This window comes from Antedon mediterranea, chromosome 7 (genome assembly GCF_964355755.1).
Source record: "Antedon mediterranea chromosome 7, ecAntMedi1.1, whole genome shotgun sequence".
Lineage (NCBI taxonomy): Eukaryota > Metazoa > Echinodermata > Crinoidea > Comatulida > Antedonidae > Antedon > Antedon mediterranea.
Genome location: NC_092676.1, coordinates 19,956,072 through 19,969,766, shown reverse-complemented (window position 1 = coordinate 19,969,766; position 13,695 = coordinate 19,956,072). Strand labels below are relative to the sequence as shown.

The window sequence follows — 13,695 nt, the reverse complement described above, 5'->3', positions numbered from 1 at the left end:
ATCACAAATCACTGCTACACTAGCTGATATGAGTAATGACACGCTTCACGTCGGATCACAGCTACGTATCAACTTGTTTAAAGCCACATAATCATCATCTCAAACTCTTTGTCATTACCACGCTCGCTTGGTGGACTTATCCTCTGTCAAATAGTCTTGGCAGTATGCCAATTAGTTGTGCGTATTGGTGACGTTTCAATTGGCTCTGGTGTTAATCACTTTCTCTTAATGCTGGCGTGATCGCTCAGTTTTGTTTTGCATTAATACTCGCTTCCCAAGGGACAAGATAATTGTTGCACTCATCAAAATATTTATTACAATACGGAAGAAATCGTTGATGTTTGCATATGCGTAAAAAAACCACTCTTGATAACAAAATGTGATTAGCCCAAAAAATGGTAATCTTTGTAACAATTTGTAGCCAACTAGACCGTTTCTGTTTATTAATTTATTTTCTAAAATTGTTGCTTTCATTTTACTTTATAGAATGTAATGGAAGAACCAGAGGAATCGTTTTTAGAGCAGGGTTACACTCCATATATTATAGGTTTTGCTTGTGCCATATTCGTCATTGGATCTGCTATTGTAAGTATCTTTTAACACATGCATCTCATCTTTGACGTCATTTCCCAATTAAACAATGTTCAAATGATTTTCCTAGTAGAAATACAACATGCCATTATAAGGGTTGGAAGAAGGAGATTGAACCCTCATCTATAAGATTTTTTGTAATATCAGAATTAATGAGAACTAAATATTCTAAAGAATCTGCATCCACTTAAAAATCCACTTAGGCAAGTACATTGCATCAACTTTATAATTATAGCATTATCAATAATGACGACCACCTCAACTACATCCAGAGCGACCCCTAGAGCGACCCCAAGAGCAACCCCTAGAGCAACCCCCAGAGCAACCCCTAGAGCAACCCCCAGAGCAACCCCTAGAGCGACCCCCAGAGCGACCCCAAGAGCAACCCCCAGAGCAACCTTAGAGCAACCCCTAGAGCAACCCCTAGAGCAACCCCTAGAGCGACCCCCAGAGCGACCCCTAGAGCAACCCCAAGAGCAACCCCTAGAGCAACCCCCAGAGCGACCCCCAGAGCGACCCCCAGAGCAACCCCAAGAGCAACCCCCAGAGCAACCTTAGAGCAACCCCTAGAGCGACCCCCAGAGCGACCCCCAGAGCGACCCCTAGAGCAACCCCCAGAGCAACCCCTAGAGCAACCCCCAGAGCAACCCCCAGAGCAATCCCTAGAGCAACCTTAGAGCAACCCCTAGAACAACCCCTAGAACATCTAAACATTACGCTAATTCCACATTAAAGGGTCTTTCACACCTGTTCCAGCATGGTCTGTTCTGGCAAATGGAACTCCAATGTTTCGTTTTCCCGTCACTCCACGTGGCTATGTGCCAATCGCAGAGTGATCGTCGTTTGATTGGATTTGCTGATGCCGGACCGAAAACATTTGTGAAAGACTCTTAAGGGGGTCTGGATGATATTTGTCCAAAAAGTCTATTGTCTTTGAGAGTACTGTACTGCTGTACTTCTCTAAGGGTTAGTTACGGTATAATGATTGGAAAGGGATTAGTCTATTACGTGACTAGCTTACCCGGATGAACTGACATAGCCCTTTCCCCCTTCAAGGAGAGAACATAATTGAAAAGTAAAAATGTATTCCTGAACTCCTCTCTAAGACAGTGGTATTTTTTTATAATTTTAATTTACAAGTTTCTGTATGTATAATCTCAATAGATGTATGTTGAATATTAGAGTGGTTCTTGCTCAATAATATATGTAATATTAAACCAAAGTAATTTAAATTTTCCACCTAGTTACCCCAGTAATCATCAGCTTTTGTCGAATTGATGTAATTTAAACGAGTCGGGATAACGCACTTATCCAGAGAAAGATTAAATTTGATATGATTAAATTTGTTTATAGAATAGAATCAATATTAAAAGATAGACACTAAGGCTCCTCTCTCAATTGTGAGTGCAGTAATAAAAAGACTATTGCATTTGAATATCCAATGTAATGTATAGACGATCTGGGAAATTGGGGTTGGTAGTGAAAATTGAAAATTTCAGACGAGGTGAGCGCCCGTCTGCCTCATGCTGGCTACGGCAGTGATCTTCCCATCTCCTGCTGAGGTGCAATTTGTTCTTCTTTAATAGTACATAAAAAAATATCTTAATATATAAATTTATTACTTGGCTTTACTTCAAGACCTAGAGCCTTGGTCCAATGTGTTTTCCGCCTTCGCCACGCCTGAAAAACTAATGGTTTAGTAGATACCTAAAAAGATTCATCCTCTATATATTTATACCAAATCCAGTGGTGGCGCCAGCGGGGGGCTACGGGGGCTCTAGCCCCCTCGTCGGGGAGCCTAGCCCCCCCCCCCCCCCCCCCCCCCCCCCCCCCCCCCCCCCCCCGTCGGGGAACACGGGTACTTTTTGTCGGGGAATATAACATACAGTAAAAAACGTTCGCGTTCACTTCATATAGCTTCAGCGCTTGGAAAACCACGACGTTCCATTGACCGTGAGAGTACGTCAGAGGGCTATTATGCACTTTTATGCATTCATTATTGCCAGAGATCTAACTACTAAACAATAGCTAGTACGCACTTGTTTGGCGGTATCCCTTTGTACGAATCGTTCACCGTTGGGTCGAGACGCGTGATATCATGTTCCATCCAGGGACCAAAATGTGTAATGTAGTTATTTTCCAGGCGAAGTTTACCGACGGTTACCGAAGGGAACACGGGTACTTTTTGTCGGGGAATATAATATACAGTAAAAAACGTTCGCGTTCACTTGGTAGCTTCAGCGCCTAGAAAACCGCGACGTCTCATTGACCGTGAGAGTACGTCAGAGTGCTATTATGCAATTTATATGCATTCATTATTGCCAGCGATCTAACTTACTACTAAACATTAGCTAGGTACGCACTTGTCTGGCGGTATCCCTTTGTACGAATCGTTCAACGTTGGGTCGAGACGCGTGATATCAAGTTCCACCCAGGGACCAAAATGTGTAATGTAGTTATTTTCCAGGCGAAGTTTACCGACGGTTCGGGTACTTTTTGTCGGGGAATATAATTCGTTCGCGTTCACTTCGTAGCTTCAGCGCCTAGAAAACCTCGACGTTTCATTGACCGTGAGAGTACGTCAGAGTGAAATTATGCACTTTATATGCATTCATTATTGCCAGCGATCTAAATTACTACTATAAACAATAGCTATAGGTACGCACTTGTCTGGCGGTATCCCTTTGTACGAATCGTTCAACGTTGGGTCGTGATATCATGTTCCATCCAGGGACCAAAATGTGTACTGTAGTTATTTTCCAGGCGAAGTTTACCGACGGTTACGTCGTGTACTGTGTCGACGTACGCTACACTAGTTACAGCAAAAACGAATTATGTTAATTGTTCGTATGTTCACCAATTTTTTAATTTACAAGTAACCTTCTGTACCGTGGGGCACCTAAAATAAATATTTCATCCATTACTAAACAAAAAAACATGCCATTTTCGCTTAGCCAACATCTTATTATAGCTAAGTTATTAAATTTTCAATGTCCTGTATGTCATGAATTTTTCACCACTTGGAAGTCCAGATGGTACGCAGGCATACACTTGGGAGGAATAAACTTATTTCCCCGACTGAAAAATGTCTACGCTTGCGTTTTTTAAGCCTCTGATGTTTCCAAAGTATAAAATGCAATTTTTTGAAGACCTGCAGCTCTAGTTTTAAACATTTTCTTAGCTCAGCCCCAACAATAAAGCTGGTCATATTTCGAAGTACAAGAAGTGCATTTTCCGGGACCTAACATCTCTATTTTTCAAACATTTCTTAGCTCAGTCACAACCATGATAGGGACTTATATATTTTGTTTCATGTTTTGAAGTATAATAAGTCCAATTTCCAGGACCTCCAACTCTATTTTTCTAAATTTTCTTTGAACTTTTATTTTTTAAATTGAAAAAGATGGATTGAAACAGTCATCGCGCATCGTTTTTTTGCACGCAGTATTTTATTTATGCATTATAAAAAATGGAAAAAATGGCTACCCTAAATCTGATTAAAATGACCTCAAATGACGCTAGAACGCGTTGGGAAGATCCTAGCGCCACCCCTGACCAAATCAAACTAGCTAATTAACTACTGATCAAATAATTCAGAAAAAACACTGTACTTTTATATGTGGAAAAAAAGCCCTTAAAGAAATATTATTGTAGCTCCCAATTACTCTAAAACTGCACATGTAATTAAATTAGGATTTTTTGCGAAACCATTTGATTGCGATCTTACATAGGTTTAGATGACAATGATAATGAATTTAGACATATTTTTTTATATTCTAGTGATCTGAACTCATAAAAATAACAATTATTTCTAAATTTGTTTTACCATAATTCACTAGAAATTCTCTGATGTCGCATTAACATGTAGTGTTACAGATCCCTGACCTAATCTGAAGAAATAAACCTCATGACATGCGGCATGCTTACATGTACAAAATTCTCTCCTCCCTAAAGAATATACTGTATTTGTGCCTTCAGAATTACTCGTATACATGGTTAGAATTACCTTTACAAGTGCACATAACACCATAAATTTATGTGCTCGTTCAATGTATATCCTCTTGGGATGTTGGAAAACTCTGCCTTCAATTATTGGCAACGGTTTAATACCCACTGTTTACATGATCCCTGGTTTTTTTTCATGAAACAAATTGTTTTCATTTGAGAATATTAATCACAAAGAATAAATCTTGAGTGGAAGTTTCTTGTTTAAGCCCATGGGGGTTAGTGAATGATTTACGCAGTTGTCATTACATCGTGAAGCGTTATTTAAGAATTTCATTAATCAGATAAGCAATATCATTACATATTCAGATCTGTTTCTTGTGAGTTATTTATATCGGATTCGTTTCTTGCGAGTTATTTATATATCGGTCGTATACATCACTAGATTGTCCAAGTATAATGGTGCGTCCATTATCTGTAATTGTAAACATTTTCCTGGGCATCATAACATGGCCTTTAGTAATTAACGAAGAGTATGATTTCGTGATCTATTAAAATTTGCAATGAGTGTATTGATTTCATGAGATGTGCAGTAGTGTGTTAGCTATAGCAGGAATACATTAAATGGATCAATGACATAATGAGGGAAATTAGGCCAAGGTACTTAGCACATTTTAACAAGAGGATCGGCTAGGGTAATTATAACATCTGGGATTAATGATCATGTAAAAGATTGTTGAAATTACAGGTGTCACTGTACTCCAAATCTTAACCAATAATTAATGGCTGGTAGGGGTGGGAATGGATGTATATCTTATATAGCTCTGTCTGCACTATCTAACTAGTTTGACAAAAAAAGTTTGATGTGCCCAAATATGGTAGTGATACAATGTCATCATGTCCATATAAAAAGATCGAGTACCGTACGTACAGTGTGCTGAATGTACGATCGAGACTGAACAACTGTTGAAATATAAAATCGTGTTGCCAAGTTTTGTTTTGTTTATTAATTGTTCTGGCCTAGGCCTCCTTCGTAGGCGGGCTCGTAGGGCTACTCAACTCGTACGTATGACCTTCCAAATAAAACGCCAATAAGGTACATACCACCACCGACCGGCACACAACAGGGCTACACCACCACACAGAACAGGACAGGGTCTGGGTGGGAATTAAATCAAATTTTCTCCGCATAATAAATGATCCATTCAATGTTTGATTTGGCGGAGAACTAGCCTATCATATCACGACGAGTTTTCATGTTCTTGGGAAAAATCTCATCAAATGTTTACCAGACTACTAGGCATATAAAATCATTTTTATTTTTAGCCTTCAGAAACTTTCATCAATGTACCCAAGTACACATTGTCTAAACGTAACATAGCGCATGCGCATCGTCTTAGACGTTGAGTATTTGAAATTCTGAAATATGAATATTAAAACGACGTACGAGTGAGTAGCCAATGGCATGCGGCTGAAACTAGTCAACTGGATAATTTATGCACCAAGAATTCTTGGTGTCAAACCATGTGACTTATGCGTGTTTCCCCAGACGGAGTATCCAAACTCAAGTAATACACGTATGAAACGCCATATGTGCAAAAATATTTATATTTTTACAAAACTCCGTCCGGAGCCCAGACTAGATTTACGTATGCAAAAAAAATCTATTAATTTTATTGCTGTTAATAAACAAGTTCATTTTATAAATCTGTATTGTTTTTATAAAAACATGATTTATATGGTTCTTCATAGATAATGAGGGTAATTATTATATTAAATGACTGATGGTGGCCATTTTGAAGAGTCACTTCACTGTCTCCTAGTTCACTCTCTAGTTAATTAATCTCATATTTTTCATCATCATTATCATTTTTAATCGTCACAAGTTCAATTCAATTCAATTCACATTTTTTCAGCAATTCAGCAAAGTAGTAATATCAAAATGTCCTCTAAAATGATATTTTAAAACCCTTTTTTTTAATTGAATGCAAATATAATTTATTTGTTAACCCATATACAGTACGATAGACTTTCTCTATTGTAATGTATGTTATCGAAGTGGAATAGTTTTTTGTTTGATGAGAACAATGGCACTGAAACCTGAGTTCACATAGCCATTTCCTAATATTGATTTGTCAATGCACTACTGGAAATAGCATGCTAACTATAACACTGAAATCAATCTGTACCTTTGTCCGGTTCTGAACCCACACAAAAATCAATCTTCAGCCATTTTGCTCTGAAAATCTGCCGGTGGAACACTAGCATATATGATTACTGTAGTAATGTCGAAAATAGATACAATACTTTGTAATTCCATTTTAACTGGAAAAAATGGGAGCGTGTCTGAATATAATATTATAAATCAGGCAAATTACTGAAAAAATGACAATGCTGTGTATATCAGTTGTAGTTGTTCTCTGAATAAAAGATTGACCATAGTGTTAAAACATATATTGCATCCCCATTCATACAGGAAAGTGTACCGTTAGAAGGGGTTTTTCTAAATATGGTATCCAAAAGAGTGTCTTTTTCGTGCCTAGCTTACTTGGATAAACCAACAATAGCCTATTTTCCTTGAAGAGTGAGACATTTTCATTGAACACCCGCTCCACAAATGGTATAGTTCTATAAAATATGCCCTCAAGTACCTCCCCACAAATCACAATCAAATTTCTTTTTCAAGACAATGGAAGATTAAACAAGCACATAGTAATTTAATGTTAACAAATCATAATTTGCACAAAAAAACATGAATATTAGGATATCTTTGTCCAATTGACTGTGAATGATTTACTGTATGTCAGAGTATGGCGTGATCTTGCCTGATGTCACAGAATACTATACCACCTTGTTTAGTTAGCAATAAATTGTGTAAATAACATACTTAATTTTATTTTAGAATCTCTAATGGTTGAGAAAGTAACAAAACATAACATTAGGAAGATATCCCCAATTGACTATGCATGGTTCACGTCACGCAATGTGGCGTGATCTGATGTCATAGAATGGGTTCGCAATGAAACCCGCTCGTAGTAACTTGCTTTGACATTTATACTTAATTGCATTCACTGAAAACCGAGGATCCCTGATGACACGGATCACGTCAAATGTAATTTTGAATGTTTTTATAGCTGGTTTGTTTAGTAATTTAACTATTCTTAACATATACTAAACATTATACATCATCTTTAACCATAAAAAAAAAACATGACCAAAAGATGACATGGAAAAGTTTTATAAAAAATAGTCTGATAATCAGTTACTTCTTCTGTAGTTTGATTAAAACCAATTAAATTTCAATATAGGATTATTATTAAATCGAAAATTAAATTCTCTATGGGTTTATATTATTCATAACATTCATGAATTGAATTGTATATATTATGAGTATAATTTATTCATTTGATATTGATAAAAATTAATTTGATGTCAGTGAACTCGGACATGAATAATGTTAGTGTAGTTAATAATAATAATAATAATAATAATAATAATATCCTGGATTTATGTTTATACACCTAATGTTTTGAAACTTCTAAGTGCTGAACATTATTACCCTACTAATTTTTTGGATCAAACTCGTATGGAAACATACTCCCATAATGCAGCTAGTAATCAGCGCAAAGTTGAATCTTGGTCTAACCGGGTTCCTATTTATACACCTGGGTGGAGAGAGGCAAGCGTATTACTTAGTATCATTGCAACATAAAACCCAGGGTGTTCACACATTAGGACTAATAATACGCTTAGCTGAAAGTGAACTATTTTTATGCATTTCGTTATTAACCAAGCCATTTAGTGATTGCCATAGCGATAGGCTTATCGTAGTAAAGGCCAACTTACACAGACAAGCGATAACGGTAAGCAGAAAACCGCTTAGTTTGTCCCACATACAATCTGTATCTATTTTCATCTGCATCTATTCCACTCCACATTTGTGTAAAGGTGGTCATATACCGTATATTTCGGTGTATAAGTCGCACCTGTGTATAAGACGCACCCCCTAACTGAGAGTAAAATATCGGTATTTTTTATATCGTCGATGTATAAGACGCACCTTATATTTCATCAAAACAATGTTTTTTTAAATTGTAATCAATATCATTGTAATAATATATTTTGTTATATCTACAACGGCGTCCTTTATTTAGGTTTTTTCTTACCTAGGCTCGGCCGCGCCCAGCCTCAACAAGTTCTTTCTAACTTGTTATTCATGAGTTTCGCCGCAACATCGAGTGCATGATGACCGTGTGTGTAACACGCACGTGTGTGGGCTAGCCTCGCTCGATCATTTCGAGAGGGCGCACGTTTTCACGGAAAATCGTATTCGATTAGTATCTATCTATCTGAGAAGTGTGTACATGCTATAATCACCTGGAGAATATCCTAGTCGAATACCGTACACCATGTGGCCACCACACCAAAAGAAGGGCTTGGGCTTGGGCTTGGGCTTGCGCTTGCGCTTGGGGGGGGGGGGGGGGGTACGGCGATCGTGCGTATAACTACTGTATAAATAAATACTACAGTATTCCAATTACGTAAACGTTTACAAATGAAATTTTATCGAAGCGCCATAATGAACAAATCTTTTCATCATATTTAGTATAACATCATGCTAAAATGACTTGAAAACTAGGCAGAAGCAGGTTGCCGTTACGTTAGTTAGTTACTGTAGCTAGGCCTAGCCTACTCAGGCCTAGCAAACGAGGTGACGATAGCCTACTAGGCCTAGGCCTAGGCATATGTACAATCTGTGTGGTGAGGCATTTTATGTTCGGTGTATAAGACGCACCCTTAATTTAGAGGTCAAATTTGCGTGTCAAAAGTGCAACTTATACACCGAAATATACGGTAGAATACCATTGAATCTACTTGTCTGTGCCTTTATGCTGCTTAACTGTCATTAAACTGACCTTAGGCATATCCACATTTTGTATTTATGGATGGGGGCAGGGAGCACATTCCATGCCGAATCAATGAGTGAGTGAGTGGCCTAGCGGTTAAGACAGTGGAACCGTAATTACCTAGCCATAACATCGGCAGGGGTTCGAGGCTCACTCACTCCATGGTTCTGGTGGTAGAACGAGTCTTCTCAGATAAGGACTATAAACCGTAGGTCCAGTGTACACATCTAGCTCGTGTGCACTTTCAAAGAACCTAGTACATCTTTCGAGACGAGTAGAGGGTTAACCCGGTGTATTAGTACATCACAGCCACTGATCACCAACTGGGCCCTCTGGGAGACCAGTCATTGACTGAAGAGGTTACCCAGTATAAATATACATTTCAATTCAATTCAATGAAAAATAGCATGGAGTCCTGGTTTTTTGTAAAATTTAAAGGGGATGTCTCCCTTAAATTCAATCCTGCTGACTACATGTCTAAACACCATTTGTTAAAACCAAAATTGTTTTGAAAAGCACACTGGCTTTACCTTTAAAGCTTCCTAAATGCAGGAGAGGATAACTGTAAAAAGTAACTAATTTCTAATGATTAGTTTTTATAATCAAAGCATTTTCTTTGAAAAACTATTCATTGAAACTGATGTTTTCATGGAATAGTTCAGCGCATACACTCATTTTATTTATTATCAAATATTAATATCTGGATTTAAAAAAAATAATATTCCTTGTTTATTACGAATATAGTATGTACCAACTTTACAAAATTGCAAATTAATGATATTGAGTCCCATGAGAAATAAAAAAGAAATAAAAAACCAATATTATCTTATATTGTTATTTTAAACCATGTATATACCTCCACAATTAAACTATAAAAATGATAGCATGTACTTAACATATAGAAAATATTGTATCTAATATCTAGTAAGTAATAATAAAATTGTTGTAAAAAAGTTTTATATAGTTAATCTGGCCCAGGAATCTAATTGATAGTGCTAGTCAAGCCAATTCCTAAGTTTCTAAATGGATAGAGATGACCTTTCCCTTACCAACCGATCTTTGTACTTCCTCCCAATGTCTCAGTCAAGAACCCCTCCCCCCCCCCCCACACTTTTTGTGTCATTTTCAAACTGGAGACTGACAGCAAAATCACTCGTAAACTGGCCTAGCTCTAGATAATTCAACGAGTTATCGGGCTAGTCTGTAGATTTTACATGAAATTTTACTTGTAGAGAACTAGTACATTATGGGCTCACATTATAATGTGGAATGGTAGTTATTAAAGTTTCTTGATAAGCCTGCAATAGGGATCTATTAAAAATCTAATCTGAATTTTATGTTGAAATTTTTTTTGGATTATATGTATGCCTCAGACTAAATGAAAACAAAGTAAGAAAAATTGAATTTTAATTATATTATTTGACATAATATTTCATAGTTTATGTCTGCTGTTGATGGCATGATGTGGTGAGTCATGCAGGTAGAGATGCAGGTAGCTCAATACTACCAGCCTTGTTCATTTACTAGCTAATAGGAAGTAACAGTTAAATAATGTATTATGTTTAATGACCAATTTAAACAGACAAGTGGTAACGGTAAGCGGAAAACAAAAATATAGTATTCGTGTTATTTCTCATAACCATTTTACACAGTAAAGTTAAAGGGTATGCTTACACTGCACCCACTTGATGAACAGATTCTACATTGGACAAGCACAAGGTTTTCCGCTTTCCGTTATTGTGCATCTGTGGAAATTGGACTTCCAAATAGCTTGACCATTTCAATACATGTACACATATATATGAGTTGCTCCTCTTCTCAACGTGGTAAAGCCGTACATTGAAACACCCGTCCGATCTCGTCAGATCACCGGCAACATTGGGCCTACTACAGTATTTAGCCTACTAAGGTGTTTATGATTTTTAATTGTGTAATGGCATTGGCCAATCCACCGATCATGATCGTATCGTCTTGTTATGACAGGAAACAGCGTCTTTTTTTGTAATTGATGTCCCTTACCGTTATGCCACTAGTTATAGCTTTAAAGCTTTCTAGATTACAGTTTAAAATAACTTTAGCTCAATATAACTTATTCTGAAGTCTAACTAACTATTCTGAAGTCTTCTACTGTCTGAAATATTCCTAACTGTTAAAGTGTTTGAATACGATAATACATTTATAAAAATTATTTTAAATTTACTATAGGCTATATTTTGTTTAGTTTGTTTCGACTTTTCATTAAATTATTTTAAATTTAATTCTAAAGTAAATTATAAAATATACTTTATTAATCTGATTAATAATTGTATGTTTGGCAGCCATTCAATGTTAATTTTCCATACAATACAATAATTGTAATCAATAGCAAAATTATTATTTTGAATTAAATTAAATCCGTCTTTAAATAAACTGTGACATTCTAAGAAAAAAAATTAGACAATCGATATATGATATGTATCTTGTTTTGTTCGCTTTGTGAAATTACTGTACAAATCAATTGTTTTTATTTATCATTAAAAAATAATGGTGGTTACTCTACCTTAGCTATAACTACTAAACGCGAGCAAATTTTCGACTTAAATTGGAAAAACAGTTGTGAAATGCGTCATTAAGCCAATGGAATCACCCAAGTAACCAGAATTCAGTTTGACGTCAATCTGAATTCTGATCATGTGACCATGGTCATATAATCGTGTTTGGATAAGCTGTGGTATTAACTCTGTACACTTCATTGGATTTCTCAGATATTACGGCAATTTAGAAATACAAAAAGAGAAAAGATCTTTACAGATGCTTAAAGATATTACGCAATAACGGTAAAACTAAAAATATCACAAATTTTGAATATTCAGATAGTTTTAATCTTGATAAAAATAAATAAATATCTGGACAAATATTTATAATTTCACAAATATATATTAGAATTAAGATTAGATTCTTTATTGGTCTATATGAAATACAGAAATTCAAGATACCTAGCAATAACTATTTTTTATCAACACCATTACCAATAGTTAACAATAAAACAAAACAAAATTTTTAGAAATGCCATGTTTAAAACAAAAAAGTTTGGGCGTTTTGTTTTTTTAATCGGATAACATGAATTGTTTGTTTGGGGGATTTGTTTGGTAATTGTTATGATTTGTGTATATGTTTCAGTACAATATACCCAGTTTTTTGAGAAACCCCTATTTAAGGGACATTTTCTAATTACATGAACAAGGGTCAATATATATTGTTTTTACTACGACCAACCAATATTCAAGAGATACATCTAGGGAACACTTTGTTGGATATAGGGATTCTACTGTAGTAAGTAAATTTCAAGTTGAGACACTTCTATTAAAGGGACATTTTCTAATTAAATCGACACAGGTTAATATATATTTTTTTTTTCATATTCGAGAGATATCCCTATTATAAGGGGACACATTGTTAGGTCCCAAAGGTGTCCCTTAATAGGGGTTCTATTGTAGTAAGTCATACTGTATATTTAATCGAGTTGTACAGTACCAGTTTTTGTTTCATGTTAATTATTGTCGTGACATTTTGTCTGCTCTTTATAAGCGAATGAAATATTGATAATTTTTCCATGAAAATATACATTATGTTGCACATTAATGGATTTTAAGATTATGTTATTAATGAAATTTGATGTTGTACATTATGCAGAGATTTACAATTTCAATTTGAATTTAACGCATAATATCACTAAGGCTTTCTAATACATTATCATTTTTTTGGTTAATGAAACTCGTTCATTTAAATTATGTTTCATTTTTAGATAGTTCTTCACCTTTGACCTCAATGCAATACATTTAAAGCATCCTATAATCTTATACATGAACTAGCATTTAGAATTATTTATTTATTTAAAAGTATTTTTTCTTGTCACTTATATGTAGCATATATAATAATGAACGTTGACTTTTCGATTAAAATGTAATTTAAATTATGAAATGTAGTTACTAAACCTACTTTAATATCAGTAAATGGCCTACAGTATGCCTAGAAATTTGCATTTTAAAATATTTATTGATTAATAAGGCATATAATTTACACCTTGGCTATACAGCAGAAACCCCCCCCCCCCTCCCCCTCTGCTTACCTGTGAAATGAATGTGACACTTGGACCAACCCATATTAAGAGGACACCCCTATTACTTTGATGAAAGATGTGTCTTATTTGTCCTGTATTTTTGTTTCTTTGGACCATTTAATTATACTGCTCATTGTTTGTTCAAGCTGGACC

The 13,695-nt window shown here is 35.7% G+C and overlaps 1 protein-coding gene across 2 annotated transcripts in view; it reads left to right on the top strand.

The window, feature by feature from the left end:
• The window catches only part of LOC140055281 (tyrosine-protein phosphatase non-receptor type 5-like), a 56,657-nt gene that overhangs the window by 31,971 nt on the left and 10,991 nt on the right, over positions 1–13,695 (top strand). For both annotated transcript variants that reach the window (XM_072100578.1, XM_072100579.1), the window contains one exon: positions 487–585. In XM_072100578.1, coding sequence (XP_071956679.1) covers positions 487–585 — 99 coding nt within the window. The remainder of the gene's footprint in view (positions 1–486; positions 586–13,695) is intronic.